This window comes from Pithys albifrons, chromosome Z (genome assembly GCF_047495875.1).
Source record: "Pithys albifrons albifrons isolate INPA30051 chromosome Z, PitAlb_v1, whole genome shotgun sequence".
Taxonomy (NCBI): domain Eukaryota; kingdom Metazoa; phylum Chordata; class Aves; order Passeriformes; family Thamnophilidae; genus Pithys; species Pithys albifrons.
This window is the reverse complement of record NC_092497.1, coordinates 69,867,059-69,892,262: the sequence shown is the minus strand read 5'-3', so window position 1 is coordinate 69,892,262 and position 25,204 is coordinate 69,867,059. Positions and strand designations below refer to the sequence as shown.

General features: G+C 37.0%; 1 protein-coding gene across 5 annotated transcripts in view; it reads right to left on the bottom strand.

Moving 5' to 3' along the window:
* Positions 1-25,204, bottom strand: part of CCDC171 (coiled-coil domain containing 171) — a 150,466-nt gene that overhangs the window by 105,892 nt on the left and 19,370 nt on the right. For 4 of the 5 annotated variants that reach the window (XM_071580374.1, XM_071580377.1, XM_071580376.1 and 1 more), the window contains exons 7-10: positions 20,076-20,168; positions 18,177-18,337; positions 11,569-11,707; positions 2,137-2,239 (exon numbers count right to left, since the gene is read on the bottom strand). In XM_071580374.1, the coding sequence (XP_071436475.1) occupies positions 2,137-2,239; positions 11,569-11,707; positions 18,177-18,337; positions 20,076-20,168 (496 nt within the window). The remainder of the gene's footprint in view (positions 1-2,136; positions 2,240-11,568; positions 11,708-18,176; positions 18,338-20,075; positions 20,169-25,204) is intronic. The other variant, XM_071580378.1, reaches the window with a different exon arrangement.

The window sequence follows — 25,204 nt, the reverse complement described above, 5'->3', positions numbered from 1 at the left end:
CACTTTTTTTCTGTACTGAAGAAGAAACTTATCTGAGAACAAATCCTGTTAAATAACTGCAAAATATAAAACTGAACAGATAGAAAGGGAAATAATGAAAATGGTCCAGTAAGAATAACAATGCTGTGGAAAATATATAAAGGTCACTGACAAAAAGGAAGACATGGATTTATGCTGGTTATTTTGTGACATATAAAGGAAAAAAAGCTTTCTAGAATTCTTTGGTTTTTAATTTTATAAAGTCTTATTTTCTCTTTCCTGTATAGCCCAGTAACCACAGTCCAATGAACATTTAAAGCAAGGGGCTGAATCTTTAATATTGACAGTTTTTTAAGTAGATCTCTCAACCCCTTGAGTTCAAAGCTGGAAACAAGAACATGGAGGACTGTCCAGTCAGCTGAGGCTCAGGTCTCCCTTAGCTGCACATTAGACTACAAATATTTATTTAAGATTTTTACTTTTATTGGCACCTAGGAATTCCCATTTCAAATATAAGTACAATAATTTTTTTTAAGTCTCTGGAAGTATTGTTACATAATAAATTCATAAGAACACCAGAGTAATAATATAATAATGAAAAAGCATTAAAAATAAGGTTTCACACTTAGAAGCATAGTAAATATGTAGAACAAATGTCTTAGTCAATATCTATCGTAATATTAGTTCTAAATACTGCATCCACAGCAGAGCCAAGTTTTACTATCTGTCTCGACAGAGCCTCTGCAGAGATGCTAAAGCTTAAAAAGAAAGATCTCTTTAAATAAGATTTTTCAAAGTTTACCTCAAACAAAGCAAATTATTACTGAAATTACTGTTACAGAAACAGGTCAAAGCTGTTCTCTTCAAGGTTTACCACCAGAAAGAACAGAAAACCTACCTAAACGACAATTACTGTTCAGGAAACTGCACTTTGGCAGCAGCATTCAGCTGCCCCCAGAATTGCTTAAGTCCCTCCGAGTATGTGGAACTTCACAAGATTGTGGAAAACATACAGTCTTAAAAGAGCTTTTCAGACTGATGCAAATACTGTAAACTTACAGGTATTACCCACTGGAATTATAATTATAGAATAAAACTGATACCAGTTCTCAAATAAAAAAAATCATATAGCCCATGGGAGGAAACCAATGCATCATAGACTCAAGACTAGACTTTTAGGACAACAGAAATCTCAACAAGTTATTCCCTTATTGAAATTTAACAGTACCAGGCCCTGAAAGAAAAATCATTTTGAGATATAAAAAACCACATCTTCATTTAATGGTGTTATTCAATCCATTTATGTCTATTGTTGCTAGAAAGTGCAAAACCATAACATTATGATTTTCATAAAATAAACATATTTGCTCTTTAAGACAAATTTTGCCTGTTTTACTACAATTTACTTTCACTGTAAGTTGGAAGCATTTTGTGTCTAGTATGTGATATTCTAATAGGAATTACCTAGAGATATCTTTTATACATAGTTTCAAATGAAAAGTGTCCAACTTTCACCTTTAAAAAATTACTTGCTCTATGTTAAAATTCAGCTTGTTTACATTAGCCATTATTTCAAATGTCTAACCAGGCAGCAGTTTGTAAGTTTGAAACAATAATTACATATAAAGCCAAATAGCAGAGTGACAACCACTGACTTACAATTAATTTTATTGAAAATATTTGTTCTGTATTATATCAAACAAATGCAATATAGTACTGGTCCACAATCAACTGTAAAAAGTATTGTGTTATATCATGTGTCCTACACAACCTTTTTGAATATATGACCTTTAAGTTGCTGAAGGTTGCCTGAGAATTTGGCTCAGTTCAAGCAAAACATCTGTTCCCTTTGCAGGTATACTGTAAGGACTTTTTTCTCAGTTGGATTTAGAGCACAGCAAGTGAGCCCTTTTCTGACCGATCATATACACCCCAGCATTTGTATATCAAGCTCTGGGCTGACAACAGCAGGTCCACATTTCGTCACCCTTTCTCAGCTAGCAAGGCCATTTGACTGCTGTGAGAACTGCTCTTATCATGTCATCAAATCAAAGCATGTTGAGAAGAGGGAATGCAAAAGGCATCTGCAGAATTCCCACAATGTAGTGACTTTGGAACATTGACAGATGCATCTGTCATTTTATACCTTCAACTAACCTGCTGTCCGCTGGCCTGACATAGCAAAGCTGTCCAAGAGTAACTCCAGCTCTCTCATGTTGTTTTCATACGTCTCTGTTAGAAAGACCTGGTGTTTCTTGGCCTTTATTTGACAGGAGATACAGACAAGACAAGAGGGGGCAGGGAAAGAAACGCATTAAAACAGGAAACAGAAGAAATACACATCACAATGGTATATTTGCTCCCCTTTAAATTTAAGTTCCTGATTTTTACTTCTTAGTACACCTTTTCTTGAGCCAAGGGACCTAACATAGCATAACAAATAAATAACACAGAACCCTGAAACACACTTAAAATAGAACTAGAGGCTTCAGATACTAAAAAGAAAAAGAAAAGATGGTTGTATGAAAACTTAGTCTTTATCATCTTCTGCTTCAAAAACATCTTAATGAACAAGAAATTCTGTCCACCTATGCAAGCAATGAAATCTATTGTTACACCCTACAAGGACATCCAGAAAGACACCAAACTACTGGCAGACAGACCAGAAATCCATGATTTGGCACTCAGTCAAATCCCACACCTATCCTCATTGCAAACCTGCCTACTTCAATTGCTAATATCTTCCATGCTAGAAAGTTATTTCTTCAATACCAAGAACTCATCCTTACGCATGGAATATAAAGCAGCAGAGTTCTTCAACTCCTATCACTAAATTTCTTAAAGAAATCAGTCTACTAAGTGTAGCCTATTGTTCAAATCAAGACACTGACTTTATTCTGAGGGCACAAAGGTACTGTAGAAAATTTTTTAATCACTACAATAAAAAGACTATACCAAATCATTCCTTCAATTTATATCCAAGACTACAACTTGCAGTTTTCAAACACATGGATATGTAATTCCAGACAAGACCAAGGCCCTTTTGGGTACAAGTAGTTTTGACTTCTCAAAGAAATGTGCAAGTTCAGCTGCTAACCAACAAAAAGTAAAACATCTCACCAATTTATAAAAGAAACCAAAAAAAAGCAGCAACAAATTAAAACACCCACCGTTCAGGAGAAAATTAGATTTAAATAATTTCACAATTTGATTATGGCAAAGGTTATGCTCAAAGATGTCTCATGACTCTTAATTGCTCACTTTAGTTACATTCTAAATTCTAACATCTATGTAATTTCCATTTCTACTTGGTAATGGAAGATTAATCTTTTTTTACTGAGGAAAATCATACTGTTTTCTATTATATCTATAAAATACTGCTTTAGTTATGCTTCACTGTATGTCAAAGGATCCAAACCCTTTCTCACGAGTGGGAAACATCCTTCCCAGGAAAAATGTTACATACTGATAGCATATAACCGTCAGGATAAAAACCCCCAAAAATGCATTTAATTCTCTGCAGTGTTCGTCAATGTTCAGTTTAAATATTTCATAAAATTGCTTTACTCTTTCCACTTTAATTATATGTACTGTATATCAACTAATATATTATTCATATGTATATTTCAGTGTTAGGTCCCCTGTAGTCTTTACATGCCTTTCCTTGTGTGAGAGATTGTACTACACTTCATAAAGAATTTCCAAACCACTTCTATATATTGGAAAATAACTAAGTTTAATTCTTATTCCATAAAATTATCTATATAAACAGAGATTTTAAATGCGGAGATCCAGTAACTGTATTTTATGGGATGCAAGCACATTAAAGTAATTTTCTCTCATGTACTGACATCATCCTAAAGACCTTACATATTAAAAATAAGCAAATATAACAATATATAACATCACAATAAAATAAATACTCTTTTTACATAAACCACTGCAGCACAGAGAAGGTCAGGATAAATCTTCACAGAAAAATGTTTTCCCATGGAAAAATCAGATGGGCTTTTTTTGCAATCTCTTCATCCAATTTTTCATTTTGTTTAGTTAATTTAGCATAATGTAGTTAGTGTATTTCTATCTATTCAGCCTCCACCACTTCTCTGTGCTTTATTTGCTAACTGCTTCTACACTCCCTAAGCCAATTTCAGTCTCTTTCTCAACAGGATCAAAGACCAAAAGGAAATTCCTTAGACTAGCCAGTTTCTCTACACTTGAGATACAAAACATTTTGCATCTTTCCTTTCTGACTTCCCTTTTCAATCACTGTCTCCATTATCAGATATTGAGGAGAAAATGCCATGAACTACAGTGCTGAAAAGTCAGACACAGCTTAAAAGTCCAAAGGGTCTGTCTAATATTGGTCTGATACCTCATGTCTCACTGACAGGTATTTAATGGGAATGTATAGAGTAATAAAATCATGGAACAATTTAAGTTGACAGGACTTGTGGAGGTCATTTGGTCCTGCTCCCTGCTCAGACCAAGGTGTGCTCAAAGTCAGCTGAGGTTGCTCTTAGCCTTGCCCAGTCAAGTATTGACTATCCCCAAAGATGGCCCTTCAGGCAACCTGCTTCAATATGTCACAATACTTACTGTGAAGTTTTTATTTCCCTCCTAGAGGTAATTAGAATTTCCCTGTTTCCTGTCATAATTCCACTGCACAGATCTAAGGAGAGCACAGCTCCAACTTCTCCATAAGCATCTACTTGACAGTTCACAGCAGTAGCTGTATCTTCTTAGTCTTCTTCAGTCTGAACATACACAGGGAGCGTGCATAACACTTCACTTTGAAAAGGAAAATAGAGTCCTCAGGTGTAGAGTCAAACATAATCAATTGCAGGTGCCCAATTCAACCATTCCAGGAGATGTAATTACATTTTTCTCAACAACTCCATCCATCAACATGCTTGTGGGGATGCTATTCCTGTATAACTGCTAGAAAAGTACAGGTGTGTTTCCTAGATTATTTTAAATGGAAAATCAGGTAACAAAAATGCTAAAGCCTTTACATAAAGAAAGTTGGCTTCACGGACCACATTAGTATAAACAGATGGAAGAACAATTGTGAAGTAAGACTTCTGCTGACTTTGCTTCGCTTCAGCCGAATGGACCATTCTTGATCTTGGAAGCGATTCTTGAAAATTATCTTCAAAATCAAAGGCAGGAGGTGTGTACGGATATGTAGCAAGCTTCTAACTGCATTCAAATATTAATAGGAAGCATAAAAAAGGTCGATCAGACAAAGTGACCCAGGAGAAATACAGAGACGTTGTTCAAACCTAGAGAGGTATGTTTAGGAATGCCAAAATCCACCTGAAGTTCAATCTGGCATGTGATGTGAGGAAAAACAGGAAAGTCGTCCTGACATACATAATCAGCAAAAGGAAGACTAGGGAAAATGGGGGCCCACTGCTAATGAGGCAGCAACCTGGTGACTAGCAGAAAAAGACTTTTCAATGCCTTTTTCACCTCAGTCTTACCTCGTAGAGCCTGCCTTCAGGAATCCCAAGTTCCTGAGCCCAATGGTAAATTATTCTTGTGAATTTTCATCGACATTTCAGAATTTAAAATTCTCAAAATACACTAGGCATGTTTCCTATACTCCCCAAAGACAATTCCCTTATTCAAAAAAATATTCCAAATTGCTAAAAAAACCCCAGCAGTAGTATGCAGGGAACTGGGGTCCAGCCTTACAATGAATTGGTATTATTCCATTACCCCTGAGGAATTTTATCTGCTTTGTTTACAGGTACAGGGGGCTCCTGTGGGCTTTCTTGCAGATGGATTAATTCACCCACTCAGTTTACAGTACAAATCCCACATGGTGATGGCAGAGTAAGTGCCAAAGCCAGAACTATCCACACAGCCACCAAGGCACAGTATGCTCAGATACTTGAAAAGCACTGATGTAAATTCTCTGCAAAAGTATCAGAACGTTTACCAGCCTTAACCTTGGGGCAGCAAATCAAAGCATTTAGAGAAATAGGTTCCAATATTCACAAAAACAGGTTTTACTCAAGTGATGTTCAGTAAAGCAAAATAGTGGCATAAATTTTAAGCAACTAGGCATAAATTGTAGTGTTAAAACGACACCAAAACAAAAGAAAGCCCTCAATGACAATCTGCCTCCTTGGACTACTATTTATTTTTACTGAAATTATCCAACTGTTGAATACTTAACAGAGTTTCCTTATTTTCTTATATTAGCTAGAATATTCCAAATTATACAGAGAGGCCTGTCCATGTGTAAATTAAATACACTCTCTCAAGAAATTTAGTATCCCGCTCTAACCACCCAAAATAAAATTAATCAAAATGCTCAAGTTTATTGGAACTATTCTTGTATTCTAAAAAGAGATATGTAACAACCTTTTGTTGGGAGATAATGTTATGAAGTATGTCTTTTGGGGGTTTGGGTTTTTCTCAAAGGAGAAAAAATTTTTTCAGAACTGCAGCTTTAAAGGCATTTTTAGATGCCTGTCTTCCAGCACTGGGATATCACAGTTTGAGTGACCTCTGCACTTCCAGAATAAATTACAAAATTGGGGGGTTTTGCAGATCACTTAAGCATATCCTTCTGACTGACTAGTCTTCTTAAATTAGGACAATAACAGAAGTAGCATCTGGGTAGGAACACTCTACCCCTGTGCTAAGGAGATTAAAACAAGAATCAAGGTAACACTACACTTAACAGTCATTAATACAAAATTAAGGAGGACTGTGTATCAAGTTTGGCTTTTTTAGTTTGAAAGAAAAAGCTCTGTCCACAATAAATTGTCATTTTCATAATTATTTACAATAATAGACATTACATCTTTGCCATCATGTACCAGTTTCTACTCTACACAATTCGTTAAACAGAATCATAATCTTCAGGATGACTCATTGTCTGTTCAGTCAATACTTAAGACACTCCTGTTAAAGAATAATGGTTAATGTGTATGTCCAGGGACTAGATTCCCAAACAATTCTGTTCTGACATTCAGGTTACGAAAACCTATAAGGCTTTTACAGACAGCTGATATAAACAGCACATGACTGCAAGCATAGCTGTAAGATAAAGATTTAAATGCCCCAAGGAAAAAGACAGGCTCTGTGTAACCTACTACACCATCCATACAACAACTTATGCTAGTTCTGATAGAATCTATACCAAGGGGAGAAAAAGAATACACACTTCTTCCAAATTAATGGAATTTATCCTAAAATACAGTATTTTAATTATTTCACGTTCCTAATATGCATTCTGGGGAACTGGCAAGTTACCCAAATTTCAATATACATTTCTCAAAAAATAAAGGTTTCACATCTCCTGCTTGGCCGATACAAAGATCGTTCACTAGTACATTCTAGAAATGTAAATATCCTGAGTAATTTAAAACTGCTAAAGACACCTTTTATTCTTTCATGTAGGGTAGGAATACAGCTGGGGCTATTTCAATTTAAAACACGTCGTGAATCTCAATGACCGTTCTTCCAAATTCCTGTTCTCTAAGCTAAAAATTCCTAAAAACCCTAGCTAGAAATAATGACAAGCTTAAGACCAATTTCCTCAGAAAAACATAATGGAAAACTTGAGAGCCTGCTCATGCTGAACATTCATAAGATATTTTGTTTGATAGCAAAGGATCCCATTACATTTGACCCATCCAAATTTCTGGCCACATGCTGATATTTAAAACTACAGGCAGCATAAATACTTTACCATACATTCAACTGATCTGTTAAGAAAAAAAGAAGTATTTTGTCATATAAAGTTTCAAAATAATATATTTGATATACCTTAAAAATATATTACAAACAAAAACATTACGTTGCATGGTAATGGTACCATAAGAAACTAATTTAAGATTATCAGACTGAAGTGGTAAGGACATGTTCAGGATGCCTAATAATATTACAAACTATAAGAAAGTAATCAACAAATGAAGAAATCAGAAAGGGGAAATTAAGGAAAGAGAACACACTGACATTTTCACACAGTTTAAGTATGGGTATAGGGAAGCCTAGTACTAACTGAATGTTATCCATACTTAGTTTCTGCTATAGCCTTCTACATTTTGATTTTGGGAAGAAAAATAACAAAAACGCCATCCAGACTGAGTAAACAAGACCACACACAGGCACTCCTGCTTCCCAAACAAATATATAAGCCTTCATGAAATATACAAAGCCATCCAAGATGATAAAAATCTAATCACATAGCAGACAACTAATACAATCCCTTGGAAAACGAGTATTTTTATTACTTGTTCAAGAGAGTCTTGTGGTTTAAAATCATCCCAGTAAAACAATTAAAACAACAGGCCCCACAAACATAACAGTTCTTTCAACTGAGACAATCTATTCTGCTTTTACCTTCCAATAACATAATGCACCATTTAATAATTATACACGATAACATTAAGACACCATTTAATACTGCTGCCATTACCAGAAACCTGGAACGTGTACAGAATTCTCTTCTGAATTTTTGTCAGAGATTTTTCTTTTTATTCCTTTTGTGCCTGATAAAATAACTTTTTCAGGTTCATGTAGGGCAGCAAATGTGTTTTAATACTTTAATGCTTGCATTGAAAAAGCTGTGTTCTCTGATGTCTTAAAATCTATTATATAAAGTTTTAGTATAACTCACTAGTACTTCAGTTTGCTAAGCACCTTTGTGCTAGATTCCTAAAATGGTGTCTAACATTTCTTCTCCAGAAATTCAACAAAGATTTTAGCAAGGTGAAAAACACCTTACCTGTAGAAATGTACTCAGAATGAGACATAACAAAGCCACACCATTTGATATAACCAGTCAAAACTTCTCAGAGACCTTGAAGCTGTTGCAAGAAGGACACTGAGGATGAGGAAGATGAAGGTGGAGAGGAAGGGGTGGTCGTTTTGAGACCACTGACTCAAATTTGGGAGGTGTGGCAAGGATGGGACACTGGGAGGGATTGTTTTGGGGACTGGAGCAATCGAGGTAATGTCCAGATACTGTAATTAGATGGTATTATAAAATTGTAAAAGCCTATACTGTCAGAGGTGAAATACATTTTTGTACACTAATGGCACCTCAATAAAGAGCTGCTTTTTGCTTTTCCACGCTCAAAATTATGCAGTGAATTATTTCTCTGATTTTAGGTAACATCTCCTAAAAGGAAAACAATTTTATAATTTTAGTTTTCTTCAATTTATTGATACAGATCTACCTGGGAAGTGTAGACAATGTATGGAATATCTTCATGAGCTGAAGAGAAGATACCAAAACATCTCATCTGACACCGGCACACTGGAAGTCCCGCTAGGGGGGTGTGGCCATTGGGAGCCAGAGCAATAAAGGCAGCGACATGTGCTCTCCATGTCGTTTGAACCCTGCCACCCGGACACATGGGAGCTGGACTTCCATCCTTGCACTGAACCCTCCAGTGGAAGCTATAATTTTTCTCTTTTTCTCTCTATTTCTTTACTTCTCTTAATCTCCTTTCTTGATGTTTTGGAAAACCTGAGACCAAATGGATTGGATTTTCCTGAATTGTATGAGTCAGCACATGCTAAGTCAATGCTTTCTGGAATGCTTTGTTTTGGTTGAATGTTATCCTTTAAACTTTTGCCAAGATCTCTTATTTTCTAAAGTTTACCAGTGAAGTATGTCCTGAGAAAACGTGTGCAGCAACTTCTCCTTTTCACTCTCCCTTAAGGTGTTGAAAGAACCAAATGCTCTTCTAATAATCCAGAGGGTGGATATTGTTGGAGTCTTTTTTTTAAAGCAAAACCCCTAGGTGAGCTCACGACTTACACTCTCTGTTGCAGATCTCTGCTCCTACTCACTGATTAGCACAATGCTTGTCAGCTGTAGGGAACTGACCACAATTACCTTGTATACTCACACCTCCAAGAGAAAGGAAGAGGAGAAATTTGCAAGTTTACGCTGGCTATTAGAGAAATACTGCAAAGGCTCCTACACGAAGAAAAAAAGGTTTTCTAGCTCATAGAACCATAGCAACACAGAATCATAGAGTGGCCTGAGCTGGAAGGAACTTTAAGATCATCTAGTTCTAACATTCCTGTTGCGAAGGGGGACACCACCTTCCACTAAACTCAGAGCCCCATGCAACTTGGCCTTCAACACTTCTATGAATGGGACATCCACAACTTCCCTGTTGTGAAAACAACCTGAGCCAGTGCCTCACCACCCCCACAGTAAAGATTTTTTTCCTAATATATAATCTAAACATTCTTTCAGTTGAGAACAATTCTTCCATGTCCTGTCAGTACATGCCCTCATAAATAGTTCCTCTCCATCTTTCCTGGACACTCCTTTCAGGTACTGGAAGGCCACAATTAGGTCACCCCAAAGCCTTCTCTTCTCCAGGCTGAACAATCCCAATTCTCTCAGCCTTTCCTCATAGGAGAGGTGTTCCATCCCTCTGACCATCTTGCTGACCCTCCCCTGGACTCACTCCAACAGGTCAATGTCCTTCTTGTGCTGAGGACCCCAGAGTTGGACGCGGCACTTCAGGTGGGGTCTCACCAGAGCAGAGTAGAGTGGCAGAATCACCTCCCTCAACCTGCTGGCCACGTTGCTTTTGATGCAGCCCAGGAGACAATTGGCTTTCTGAGCTGCAAATGCACATTGTCAGGTCATGTCCAGCTTCTCATCCACCGGCACCCACAAGTCCTTCTCAGCAGGGCTGCTCGTGATTGTCCTGACACAGGTGCAGCACCTTGCACTTGATCTTGTTAAACCTCATGAGACTTCCTATGGGCCAATTTCTTGAGCTTGTCCAGATACCTCTGGATGGCATCCCTTCTTTCAGGGGTGTCAACCACAGCCCTGAACTTGGTGTCATCTGCAAATTTGCTGAGGCTGCACTCAATCCCTTCATTTACCTCATTATTGAAGATACAAATACTAAGATTTTTGCTTTGATGCTACTGCTGGGCAACAGGATAGCAAAACAGTTACTCAAAGTTGAGGTGGGTAGACCGTGGGAAGGCCCCAACAGGTCTTAATAAAGGGAGAAAGATTTCAGAAAATAATCCTGTAAAATACATCCAACATGCCAAATGCATGTCAAACCAAAACAAAAAACTCAACAAAACAAAAAAAAATCACTCCTCTTTGCCACCTTCAAACAAACCATGTTCAAACAATTTTTGCAGTCAAATGCTTGCACTAAAAACATTATGTGAAATAAAAGTAAAGAAGCGTATAATGGTGTCTAATCAAGCTTTAGAAAAAAAGGCTGAGTAGAAAGATATTGTATTCTCCACAGAAAATCAGAATCCATACCTAAAAATTGCCGCCTTCATTAGATATGCATACTCAAGTTACTCTTGGCTTATAGCAATACTTTTAAAATAATTGCAAATAAATCTTCAGTTAAGTACAGAGAATATAACTTAAAATGCATTTTTGAATTGGCTTCTCTAGTGTATTAGCTATATTTACTCACGTTTTATAAAACAAAGTAACATAAATGAAATCAGAGTTAAGACAAAAGCAGATTTATTCCACAACTCAGCATAACAAATCCAGATTACGTTCACAGTATCTTTAAAAAACCTTAAACAAGGATTACCACAGGCTCTTACCGTTGCAAGTTGCTCCTGTAATTCTCTACAGGTTTTTTCAGTATTGTCTAGTCTCTCAGAGAGGTCTTTAATTACCTTCTTCTTTTCCTCAATCACTTCTTTCATTTCATTATGTGAGGAGAAACACTCTCTTTCTAATCTGGAAAGTTTCAATATTAGAACATTTTTATCAAAAATACTTTTGTCAAGTATACTATATAGTTTTAAAAGATAATCTATAGGTATCACACATGACAAGTTAGCACATTATATGGCTTCTGAAGCTGCTTACCCTTTGGTCTTTCTTAATTGGTGACACTTACATATTCCTTCTAAGAAAGACTTCAGTTATGCTCACATTCTTTTCTGTTACCAAAGCCTGTGTTAGACTTCCAGTCATAAATTAATTATTTGGATTTGGCCTCCAAATTATACATAACATCATATTTTACACATAATATACAGAAGTAATCATATTTTAATTAACACTTCAGTTCTCTTCAGAAAGACCATGTCACATTTTGCATCATCAACTGATTTCAAGTACAAAGCTTGCTCCTGAAGTTTCCATGTACCTGACTATATTCTTGCCCTGGTTCTGGCCAGGCCATGGTTACTTTTTGCAGTAGCCATGAGGGGGCATGGCTAGGACCTGAAGGCTATTCTATACCTCCTTCACCTCATTTTCCAGGAAAGGCTCCCTTGTGTGGCGGAGGGGAGAGTTGGGTATGGTATGGGGTTTCTGCAGTGAGCAATCCTGAATCATTCACTTTTTCCTTTCTTGTACACTCTGTCATTAGTGTTGTTGCTGTTACAGTTTGTTGTCTTCTTTCATTGCTGTTTCCAGTACGTTGTTATCTCAACCTGTCAGCTTTACCATTTGTGCCTCCAATTCTGGTTATGAAGCAAATCTTTTTGAAACACTTTTCTGGGTTCATGCATGAAACAAAGGTGATTGGGAACACTCATGGAGGATTTATCAAGGTTTAATTATGTCTGGACATACCAGTTACATTCCATGATAAAATTACCAGATCTATGGACAAAAGGAGAGCAAGTAGATTCCTTGCACAGATTTTAGTGCTTTGTCACGCAGTATTTTTATAGCTAAGTTAGAAATTTGGTATAGATATGTGAACTATAACATTGATAAAAAAGGTTTGATGGTAAAGTTCAGATGGTAGCAGCTGGTAACGGGTGGAATACTGTAGGAGTCTGTTAGAATCTGTTTAATAGCTTCATCCATCACCTGAATTGGGCCAAGAGCACAATCACACGAAGCCTGCAGGTTACAGTGAACTGGGTGTGGGTAGCTAATGACACAATACAACCAATACGCTCAACAGACAGCTGCCATTCTCGAGACAGTGAGGAAGAACAGGCCAGTGTGAACCTTCTGAGATTCAACAATGACATATGCAAAGACCTGAATTTAGAAAGCAAGAGGTGGTAACTGGCTGGTTACCACTGATGTGGCTGGTAACTGGCTGGGGAGCAGCTATAGTCAAAAAGGTCATGGTAATCATGGTACACAGACACAAATCAGCAGCATGGCATACAAGCAGAGATAGCTAACAACATCCTGGGCTGTATTAATAGTAGCATAAGGTGAGTAATCACCTTTTATCTGGCACTCCTTATAATGCATCTAGTAGGATAATGACAGGGTTCAATCTCCTAACACAGAGGAAAAGCTGAAGTGGACTAACGAGATGGTCACCACCATTGTCAGGGGCTGAAATACATGTAAGAACTGAAGGAACTTGGTATGTTCAAGCTGGAAAGGAGATAACTTCAGTGTGTATAACAGGCCCCCCAATATCTAAAAGGAGGTTAGCAAGAAGATGCAGCCAGTCGCTTCACAGAGATGTTTGTCTACAGAACAAGAATGGAATACAAAGAGACTCAGTCAAGGAGAAATATTTTCCAACTTAATGACACTCAAACAGTGGAACAGGTTCTCAGAGAGCTTGTGCCATCTCCATTCTCCAGGTTTTCAAGACCTAACTGGATGAAAACCTTAGCAGTCTGATGTCATAGCTGATCCTAGTTTGAGAAGCAGGTTGGGCTATAAGATCTTCTGCAATTTCTTTCAACCTGAACTACTCTTTGATGCAATTCTCAGCAGTAGAAACATCCAGCTGTCACTCATTTCTTTGTCTCTTCTCCTATCACTCCTGACTCACTAGAACTGTAAACTAAAAGGGCTCAAGGTTCTTCCAACTTTGAAGCTTCTGAATCAATACTGTGACTTTCTAACTTTGACTTATTTCTTATAGATCAATGTGCCTTTTTATTTGAAAGATTACTTTATCAGTCCTCCAACTACCTGTGTGCTTCTGCATCAGCTGGCTGATTTTTTGCATTAGTTGTAGATGGTTACTTCTTATTCTTCTAGAACTTTCCTGTTTCGGTCCCCCAAAGTAGCTTCTACTCTCACAGCTTTAGAAAACACAGCAAAAGCAGTTCCAAATTATTTTATGTTATGAACTCCCTTTTCAAGAAAAGTAAATTCACACAGAGACCCAAATCCCATGGTGCTTCCAATTTATATAATGCTGCTGGGTTCAGAGGTAATTAATGAATTATGCAACCTAGAAAAGCCTGTTAGCTTGGTTTTAGTTATTAGAACTATCTTTTTTTCTGAGAAAATAAAAAATTATGCAGCACAGAAAAGCCCATTTGCTTGCTTTCATTTATTACAACTATCTTTTTTTCTGAGAAAATAAATTCTCACAGCATTATATAGCTTCAAACCTTGGTATTATTTATATACATCAAGTCCATGTAAAGAGACATACAAGTGTTCTAGCACAACAAATGAAAGTCTCTATGTGGCTAAGGCTTAAAGACAAATTCATGCAACTCCTCTAGAAAAAGAGAAAATATGTTTGGAGCCCAACTATGGCTTAAAAGAAAAAGCCAAGCTCCTGACATTGTCTGAAGTCCAAGGACCAGAGCCTTCAAAGGTAAGTAGATCAAAGGCTCTTGTATTCTCTCTGAAGGTGTCCAGTGAAAGCAATCACTCATATTCACCAATGTTACTGAGACTTGTATGCTTCAAAGAATAAAAAGGGCACAGGAAACTGATAAGGCAGTACATGTCCACCCCACATAATTACCTCAAGGGAACTGAGCAGATTGACGTCCACCTCAGAAAAACCTTGGCCTTCACTACCTATCTTTATAGAGGTCCGGATATTTAGGTGGCTGGACTAACAAAATTTTAAGGATAGGCTGTTCATGTTTCTTCAAGTTATATTAACGAAACCATTAACTGCTTTAACTGTGTTTTAACTGTGTCAATTCTCACAGAAAAGTTTGCATTCTCTGAAATTATAGAAGACCATTGCTCTCGAAAACCTCAGTTGGCAGAAGCTGCTAGGATTAATTTCCAGAATCAACACAGGACTGCAAGTAGTGAAAGTACTGTTTGGATATTAGACATTTATTCTCATATCCAATTAACACAGATAACAGTTGCTACAAGTAGGCATGAATTCTGTTTAATACAAAAAAAAACAACCTAACCCTAAGATAGGGCTAATTTTCCTGCCTGAAGGAGAAATGTGAACATAATTGTCCTGTTTAGAGGAAAAAGGCAAGGCTTGTTAAGGTTCACATTGTATTTTAGAAACAAGTACTTGCTTCTTTGGAAGCACTAATATTGACATTCCTAAGGCAAACAGTTCCATAACTGTAAAAATTGTATTTCATAGTCTCAGCTGCAACAAATACACATATTCAGGTATTTTGAGGAGTAATTCCAAACAAAGAAATATAGTCCCAAAAAAACTTTTTTCCTTTTTTTGAGGATAAGGTTTTTGTTCAACAGTTCTTCCCATTTTTCAAAAGGATAACTTTCATGGATCACAAATATCCTAGAAACAAATCCCTTCAGTTCTCAAAGAAATAGCTTCATACATCCAGATCGAAGATTCTCACAAGGAACAAAACATTATTGAATGCACAATGCAATTCAATATCTAACCCTTATCCTTATGTTGACCTGAATAATCTAGAAAAATAACGAGTTTTCTCAAAGACTTAATTGGGAAAATATTACTTATGGATGTTCACAATTTTTAACTAACATTGCTAATTTAAAAATTAAAAAACAGATCTTGTGGTAAAAATTGGAAAGTTCTAATAGTTTGGAAAACTCCTAAACAGATGTTTAAGGTACCATTAAAAATGCTGCTAATTAGCTGACATTTTACCTTTATTATCATCTCTTGATTTTCAGATTATATTCCCACTAACAGCTCCCTGTTGACTACAGAAAGCGATGTTAAGGCAACCCTGTCAATAATTCTTTCTAGACCAAAAAATACTCCAGTTTAACAAGCAGTAGTCAAAAAAACCCTGAAGAAGCCCTGTGTTTTACTTGAGGGTGATGAATTTGGCTGTTCTAACGCCCAATACATAGATGAACCTTGGAATATTAGACCTTGGAAGAAGTAAAGAAATGGTTCAAGAACAAACAGAGAAGAACATTAGCTCAAGAAAACTTCTGAAACATCAATTTTTTCATATATTCTGTACCAGTCAAATACGGAAACCTACCAGAAAGAAAAGAAAAAACCCACAACATGAAACTAAAAACTAAAACTCCTAATCTATAACGAAAAAAGAACAATGGTCTATATTCTTGTGTAAGAATAAGAAGTAACATACAAGAAAAACTCAGATAGTGCCAAGTAGCCTGTTATGTAAAACTACTGATGCAACATCCATTCCTCCAAAAAAGGCTGCTTTGAACACAGAGGAGCTTTTTTAAAAGCAAGCAACAAAAAAAGCAATAAGTCAAATCAATGGTACAGGCCTTCTCCAGTTCACAGAGAGGCAAAGAACTTGGTATTAGTGCCATGTATTTGCTGACAAAGCATTCATGCTCAAAGCAAAAATAACCAGGCAGGATGAGATTACACTTTAATTAACTGGTATTATATGAGGACCATAGAGAATCTTGAAATATACTTTCTCAGTTTCACAGCTGTGAAGACTGCAGTCTTCCTGAAGCATCACTTTAGAATACTATTATACTGTATTTCACGCATTTTCCCAAATTTTTGTCATAGAAAGTATTTTCTTTTCTTTAAGAAAAGAGTTTTCCCTTTTCTGTGTGACTCTGGTTTACCTAAATGTACAATCTTACATTCTGAACTCCTTTGGCCTTACTTTAATGTATATGTATGGCCAAACTTCGCAAACGAAGATTTGGGAAGGGCTCTCCTCCCCACGTGGGTGTGCCCTTCGAGCCTGCACAGTGGATTTTAGGTGAGGCTCAGCGTGCGCAGAAGTGGCCCCACCGTTTAAGTCCCAAGGTCCATTTGCCACAGCCAAGTGAGCTTGGACAGTGACAGTGAAGTCCTCAGGATTGTCTGCAGCACCCGTTACTAACCGGGGCTGGCCCTGTTGAGCATCCGAGATCTGACGGGATGGGATGGCAGGGAAGCATTGAACTGCCCAGTATGGTCTCCACTGAGTCTCGAACTCATGACCTTGTGATCAGAGTCCGGAGTGCTCACCATTACACCACGGGACCGCCCACTTTAATGAAGGTATTTATAATACAGCACAGGTTTCAACTATGCAACCAAAAACATCTCTGCAAGCATGACAAAAGACTCTCTTAGGCCACAAACTTCTTTTTTGTAGGGAAAAGAGTTTCCTTTTTTCCACTCCTGCTTGTATAAATAAGTCACCATGAATATCTATGTGTACAGATCCATGTAATCCTACACGGAAAGAGATGTAAACTCTGTCATTTCCAACCAATTCTACTAGCTCAAGTCTCTTCCCACACCCTCACTGTATTCCACCCAATTTATGCCTTCTTAAACTCCCTTTTTTCCTAAATTTAACCACCCGCTATCCTTTATTTCTCTAAGTCCTCAGTTCTCTGCCTTCCAACACCATTTTTCTTCCTGACGTTTTCTCATCCCAATATAAATTTGATTCAGCCAAGGAAAAAGACTCAGTACAGTGCATTCTGTATCTCTCAGGGGAATACAGCAAAGCCGTTCTTCCAAAAACCATCTGCTATCACAGACACAGCAGATTGTGCTGAGCAGGAAAGGAATCCCAGGTAATTTCATCTGCTCTTATACACTTCCTTCCTCTTTCTATTTTTCATTACATAGTTAAAACTTCCCACAATCATTCAAAAGCTGAAAATTAAGATTATCCACTATAAATTACACACAGCTTCTAGACTGGAGTCTTAGAGATTCATCTAGGTCAGTGAAGTGAAAAATAGTATTTTTATAATAATGCAAGTGTATACAGAAGAAAACAAGTCTGTTATAATCCTGCCATGTGTGCTTTCCCACACTCCTACCAAACACACAGGAGACAAGACCCTATTGTAACTGTCATTTTCAACATTTTTGCTTTGCCAAATGATCAGTAACCAATTAGTTACTTTCTTTACCAACCCACAATATGTATGATTACTGATATGGACCTGTTATTAATGGAATGTGCAGTTCTGAACCTTGGTTTGCTTTAGGAAACTCCATCAGATTCTGCTGTTTTATACTGACGAAAACTACATAGAATGTTAACTGTAAGTGGCAATCAAGCTGCCTAGTGCCTTTTCACAATGAATTTAAAAGGAAACTTACACATTGAGTTTTTCCAAGTTCTTTTGTGCGTTGTGTTTTTCTTTCTCATACGCATTTTCTAATTCTTTGAACTCTTTCTTGATCATTTCTAAATCTGAAAGAGCTTCTGCTCGTCTGTCTTTTTCCACACGCACAGCTTCTTCAAGTTCTTGAATTCTTAACTATCAAATGATAAGAAAGTAATTAAAGAAGTTAGGAAAGATTATGATCTTTAATGCTGTTCTATGGTCTGTTCTGCTTTACTGGAGAGTATATTCTATTAATTCTATATAGAAGCCTATACATATGTAAAAACATGGAACACATGTAAAAATGTAGGAATACATAAAATTCAAAACAGAGACAAAAAGATATGCTGACCAAAAGTACCTTCTGTTCTCATGTCAAGGTTTCTGTCTTTTACCATTTTCAGTGAAGTTTTCCACAAAAATTGTATTTTTTAAACAGACTCATGAAAGTGTGGGACTAACAATAAAGGTTACACTTTCTCTCAGAACAAAGCCTATTTAAAGCTTGTTCATAAGGAAAAAAACTTCATCAGTTATTGAGCCATAAAAGATAGGTCTCTTATTTTAAGAATGTTATTCTCCCCGTTCCTTTATATTGCAAAAATAGAAAGGAAATTAAGCAAATTAAATCTTTCCTACTAGTTTAATCATCACTTTTAAAATTTAAGTGCCTATACATGCAGAAGATCATGAAAATGAGAAAATAACTGACTGAAGAATGGCAATACCTATTTTTGCTACTCAGAAAATTGGAAAAAAATGGATACCAAAATTCCTTTTTTGTTTTGCTTAGTTTTTCAAAAGTCCAGTGTGAAGGGCTGGTTAGTGAAGACGATATTATAATTTCTTTCAAGCGTTTTTTTTTAATAACCCATAATTTTTTTATTGGGTCAAACACTGTGTGATACAGTTTAATAATACAAGAACTTAATATTCAAGTATATATACTCCATTTATTCATTTAACCAATCTTTACTGGTAAATGCAGATATCATAACTTTTAAGCTGGAATTTAGTCTGATTATTTTCACTGCTAGAGAAGCTGGATGTCTGCACTCTATCTCCAAATTGTTTTAAGTGCCCATTCAAAAGATACAAGGCAGGATACTTAAACAGTAGTATAATGCTTAAAAGCTGTGGTACACCTCTTTTTATCTCTTTGCTTAAATACTAGTGTGAATTCTTGAACTTACAAATATGACATTTATTTTACTATTTATTCTCATAACTTTAAAGTTCCCTGAAAAGCAGATATTCTTCTATTGTCTCCTTTTACATATTAGCTTTTACAATTTTGACACTTACTGCAAAAAATCCATTCAATTTTTTCACTCAAGCAATTAAGTGGGATTAGTGTTTTTAGAGCATTGTACCTTGACAACTTTGATGCCTAAGGATTTAGTGTATATTTTGTAGATTTTTAGAATTATACAGGTTACATGGACCTTCCTGGATTGCTCACATATTAGAGACCACTGGGCCCCTTCTCACAGATTCTTAAGCTATGTCAAGGACATGCTGTTTTGAAGAAATCACTTGCAAGATAGTTGGAAGACAAAACAGAAGAAGGCCTAGAGGTCCTGCAGCTTGAACTAGGGGCAGTGCTGAAGACCTCTATGGGTGGGCACCAAAGGAAATTAGTACCTCGGTTGGCTGTAGATAACATATATGCTAATGGCTAGCAAGGTTATAAAACCTGTCACATCCCTGGTCACAGGTGTGCATGTGGGCTCATGTTCCATGGTGTGCAACCAGAAGCTTCTAATAAATGGTACCTGCCTATATTTCTCCACTAATCTTGTTCTGAGTGTTTATTTTCCAGGAATTTAGGCAACAACTTCATCAAGTGTTTTACTGTAAACTTGTACCAAATATTTAACCAAAAGTTTACCTGGATAATCTCTGAAGTGAAATTGGATTCTAAATGTGCTGCTCTCTCTGCTTCAATACTTTCTTCCAGTTTCTTTGTTCTCACTGAAGCCACCTAAAAGTACCATTTTGAGGATATTTAAGTCCAGAGAGATGATAACATGACACAAAGGCTATTCAATTCAATAAGTATACTAGTACTCCATACACCAACCTGATATATCTGAACTGCTTGCATTTTGGAACTGTGAAAACTCATACTAAGAAATACATGTATAAATAATTTTACATATATAGTATATGAAATTAATATTCTTTAGTAAGTTAAGTAAATTGACATAGCATTATGTCATTGCTGCATTTTTTATAATCAAAAAAACTGCAGCTGGGATCAGAAAGTAGAGAAATGAAGCTGAATATTCTACTTAGTCTCTTATTATTTGCTAACCTGAGGCAACATAACCACACTCTGTATGTTCCAAAATACAATGATCTATCAATAGAGCATCTATAATTTCATAAACGAGAAATGAAAAATAGAGAAGAGTCTTCAAAATATATTGGCTCTGGCACCTAATTCTCAATTAAGGTGCCCAGAACAGATTGCTTGGTAGCTCTGGACTAGTCAGAGTTTCCCTACAACAGTGGTCCTGCACCTGAGGAGGAATAATCCCAGGCACCAGTACAGGTCGGGGACTGAGCTGCTGGAAAGTAGCTCTGCAGAGAAGGACCTGGGGATCCTGCTGGACAACAAGCTGTCCATGAGCCAGCAGTGTGTCCTTGTGGCCAAGAAGGCCAATGGTATCCTGAGGTACATTAGGAAAAGCATTGTCAGCAGGTCGAGGGAGGTGATCCTGCCCCTCTGCTCAGCCCTAGGGAGGCTGTATCAGGAGTGCTGTGTCCTGTTCTGGGCTCATCAGTACAAGACAGACATGTTGCTCCCAGAGCACACTCAGCGGAGGGTGACAAAGATGATTAGGGGATTGGACAACCTCTCCTACAAGGAAAGTCTCAAGGAGCTGTTCATCCTGGAGAAGAGACTACTGAGAAGGGAATTCATAAATGTGTACAAGTATCTGAAAGGAGGGTGTCAAGAGGATGGAGCTAGGCTCTTCTCAGTGGTGCTGAGCAATAGAACAAGAGGCAGTGGGCAGAAACTGGTGCACAGGAAGTTCCACCTGAACATGAGGAAGAACTTCTTTACCGTGTGAGTGACTGAGCACCGGAACAGATTGCCAGAGAGGTTGTAGCACAACCTCATTGGAGATATTCAAGAATGATCTGGATGTGATCCGCTGCCACGTGCTCTGGGATGACCCTGCTTGGGCAGGGAGGTTGGACCAGATGGCCCACTCTGGTCCCTTCCAACCTTACTCATTCTGTGACTCTCTGAAAAATAGCTTAAGAGTCTCAGTACTCTCTAGGCACTGTTCCTTCCAAACATCCTAATCTGCTTTGCCCTTAATGAAGAATTAGCAAACTACCTTTTGCTTCAGTTTAGAAGAACTCCTTAGTATCCTCCAACAGATGAACATCTGTCAACAGGATAGTTTTACTCAAAAACACTGTCAGCCTATTAAAAGTGGTCAGTCAACAACAAATACATGTGGATTTCATTTTTTTTCTAAAAAATTTAACAACTCCATCTAAAAATAATTCTACTGTAAGTTTGATGAGAAGATAAAATAACTAGCAAGGAAGGTACCTACCACAACATTTAGAGTAGGAAATGTAATTTAAAAATAATTAAATGAAGAAATGGAAACGGTACTGAGAATATTTCATTGCATACCCTGAAGAGCAAAAACACTTTTCCGTCTTTGGCTGGTTTGCTCAAGTGTCTGGTTTTACAGCAAACACAGAAATGAAAAAAGTAATTCTGCTAGTAAAGTTTTGAGGCACAACATACTAATTCACAGCCTCTGCAATGAATTTGACTTCTAAGTATTATTTCCAAAGCACCTGTCCAAAATAGAACTATACCTTCATCTCAGCCTCTTTTCAGCTGAAACCAGAGATGGAAAACACCATCAGAATGATTAACTATCAACTCAAATGGAACATCCTAGAACTGTTAGATTTCATCAGTCTTAGGATGAAAAAACCCACCAGAAATAATAAATAATCACTTGAATGAGGGTATCTGCAAGAATTAATAAGTGCAGCAATCACATTCTCTGCAAAAGAACATATAAGTACCAGTTCTTGGTATAGCTTTTTAAAATTAGCATCTATCTCCTTGAGCTGACATAATGGACACTAAATGCAAGAACAACTAATGTGGTCCAAAGGAAACACGAACTCCCAGAAATACAGAAACCTCAATCCTGAGACAATCCTGAGACAATAAGGGAAGAGAGGCAGGAGCAGGCAGACAACACACCACTCTTTTGCTGTCTGAAGTAAGAACAATTCCATTTAAACAGTCATATTTGCAGATGTTTCCTTTGTTTGAGCCGTCACAAGCCACTGAAGAATTAACACAATGAGCATGCATATAGAAAGAGAAGCACTGGGAAAATTAGTGTTTCTGCTACAGACATTTTTGGTAATCTTTGGAATAGGAAAAACAGTTCCTATTTGCAAGCAGGACAGCATGTGCAGCCTACTATAAAAGAGTTATGAACACTAGACACCAACCAAAGAAGAGCCAGATGTACCTGACAGGTATCCAAGGGAAAGTATTCAAATAGAGTCAAGACAGTATACACACAAAAATTAAATTAGAAACCACAATTCAGTTTGACAGGTACGTATCATCTTACAGATCATATCCCCATATAAAGGGCATGAGAAAACTGACTTTTTCAAAACTGAAGTTTCTTCACAAAGTTAGGAATATCAGTGCCCTCATTCCTCTCTAGAGTTTGGTTCTTTAAAGCTTTGCTTCATACCAATAGTTCCTTACAATTTTGATTTTTAACATCTTGTTTAAATCAGTTCACTGGATCTTCAAAGAACAAAGACCCAGGGAAAGAAATAAAATGTCTTTTCATTCAAGAAAAACAAGTCACTGCCAGGGATCTGACAAGAACTGCCCTAATATCGCATTTGTTAGAAGCCAAAGATGAAGAATAAACTGTGTTCTTCCCAAAAGTCTCAGAAGATTAATCAGGCAAATCTTATCTTACCACTATATAAACTGTACCCCAAAGATTCAGATGTTCTAAAGAGCTTGCAAAGAAATTATATATGTGAATTGAGCAAGTCATGTAGATGCTGACTGTGACTGGTGGAGCAATGAATATTCTTCTTCCTCTCCTCTGTGACTTGTTTGCTGAAGCTTATGGTTCACCATACATCTAACAGATACAAGAACCAAATCAGTGAGAAATTATCTGGAAAACAAAAACTTCAAGAAATATTGAACCAGTTATCAGCACATAAGTATAAAGAAATTCGTATTTGCTTAGATTGCTCTAAGGAAAAGATCCTTGGTATTTCTAAGTGCACATCAGCCATAGGACTTGCACCTCGATTCCAAACTGAGTCTGAAGACTCCATTGGGAAGAACACAACTGCAACAAAATACTATATAGAAAATCTATTCTATTTTGCTAGTAAAGGTTCAAACAGGCTCTACTTATATGCACTTCCCTTCACAGTGAGAAGCTGTATATGCCGCACCAGTGAAAGCAATCTATTACACATTCTGTGAGTGAAAGAGAAATGTCAGAGATGAGTCTAACCTGTTATGCCATGCTAAAAAATCCAAAAAGGCAAACAGGAAGGAGGAAGTATGTGTTTCTGTCTGACAAACGGAAAGACACTGGTACCGGAATCATGTTAAGGCAGTCAAACCTCTTTGATTCAAACAAAAGATAAAAATCAGTATTCTTACTGAATCCTGTGAATGCAAACTTTACACAATGCCTGTCTACAAAAAAGAAGCTGTGAGAAAAAAACCTAGAGCAAGCTTGCAGGCCACAGATATCCAGACCATAGGCTCTTATCTGGGAGTCAAATGGGAATACATTCTGGTTTAACATTGAAAGCTTCTTGTCACATATAAATCCATCTCAAGGATGGGCCAAAAAGTCATTTCTCCAATTATTATAAAGTGCTTGTTTATCCAACATCAAAACCATCGGTTATTCAAAAAGATTCAGTCAGTTGTCACCTTTGTGTGCCCCTAACAGGATATATGAAAGCAGACATCTTACTTAAGATGGCAGACATAAACTCATGGAATTTCTTAAGTTTCATTAGATATTCAAGCTGAGTCGATTCTAGTCTTAACTTAAAGAACAAAGATAACTGGGATCAGTTTCCATAATAGCACAGCCAGAATTATGACTTTCAAGAAACAGTAAATAAATACGACTACAATACCCTTAATGCCAGCCTTAAAACTTCTGGGAAACCATGCTATATGTTTACTCTAATTTCTTAAGGTTCAGCTACTTTTTCCAGTGTTCTGTTGCAAATCTGTGTGGTTTCTAGGAGACATTTTCTGCATCCTAACAGTTTGCAATACCATTTACCAAACTGTCCTTTACGGTTTCCACTTTTGTCAGTCCCTCACACTTTCTTCAAGTACTGCAATATTTCTGAATATTAGTGTACTCCATATTGAAAGTGCAATGCTGTATCCTACCTTTGTGCAATAGCACATTTGCTGTTTGACATTTGCATTTACATAAACATACCCTTTATCAGATAAGGAACAAAGAAAACAATAGAGGGGGAAAAAGAGAAAAGTACATTTACAACACGTTTATACAGAGTAATAGAAGTAATTTTTTTCTTCTCTGCTTCTATTTAGACTACTTCTGCAAGATGTTTGTTTCGTTTTACTAACAAGCTATCAAAATACTTACACTTTCCCAAAGCTGTGGTCCAATATCTATCTGAAATGCTCAGACAAGATAAAGTTTTAAGTGAAGAACACACATATGTACTCACATCTGGATCATCACCCACCCACTCTGTGCTTCCATATTCAGATTAACATCTTCCTACTTAAGAGCAATTCCCTATATTAACAACTCAAACCAGGGGGTCTAAACACATCTATGGGAGATATGCCAACTACTTCCACCTAGTGTTATAAATGTTGATGCCTCTTGATCATGGTAAGGTGGAGCCATCTCCTGTCTGGAAAACAAACAATCCTTTAGTAACAATGAAGTTACTCAAATTCAAGCAATC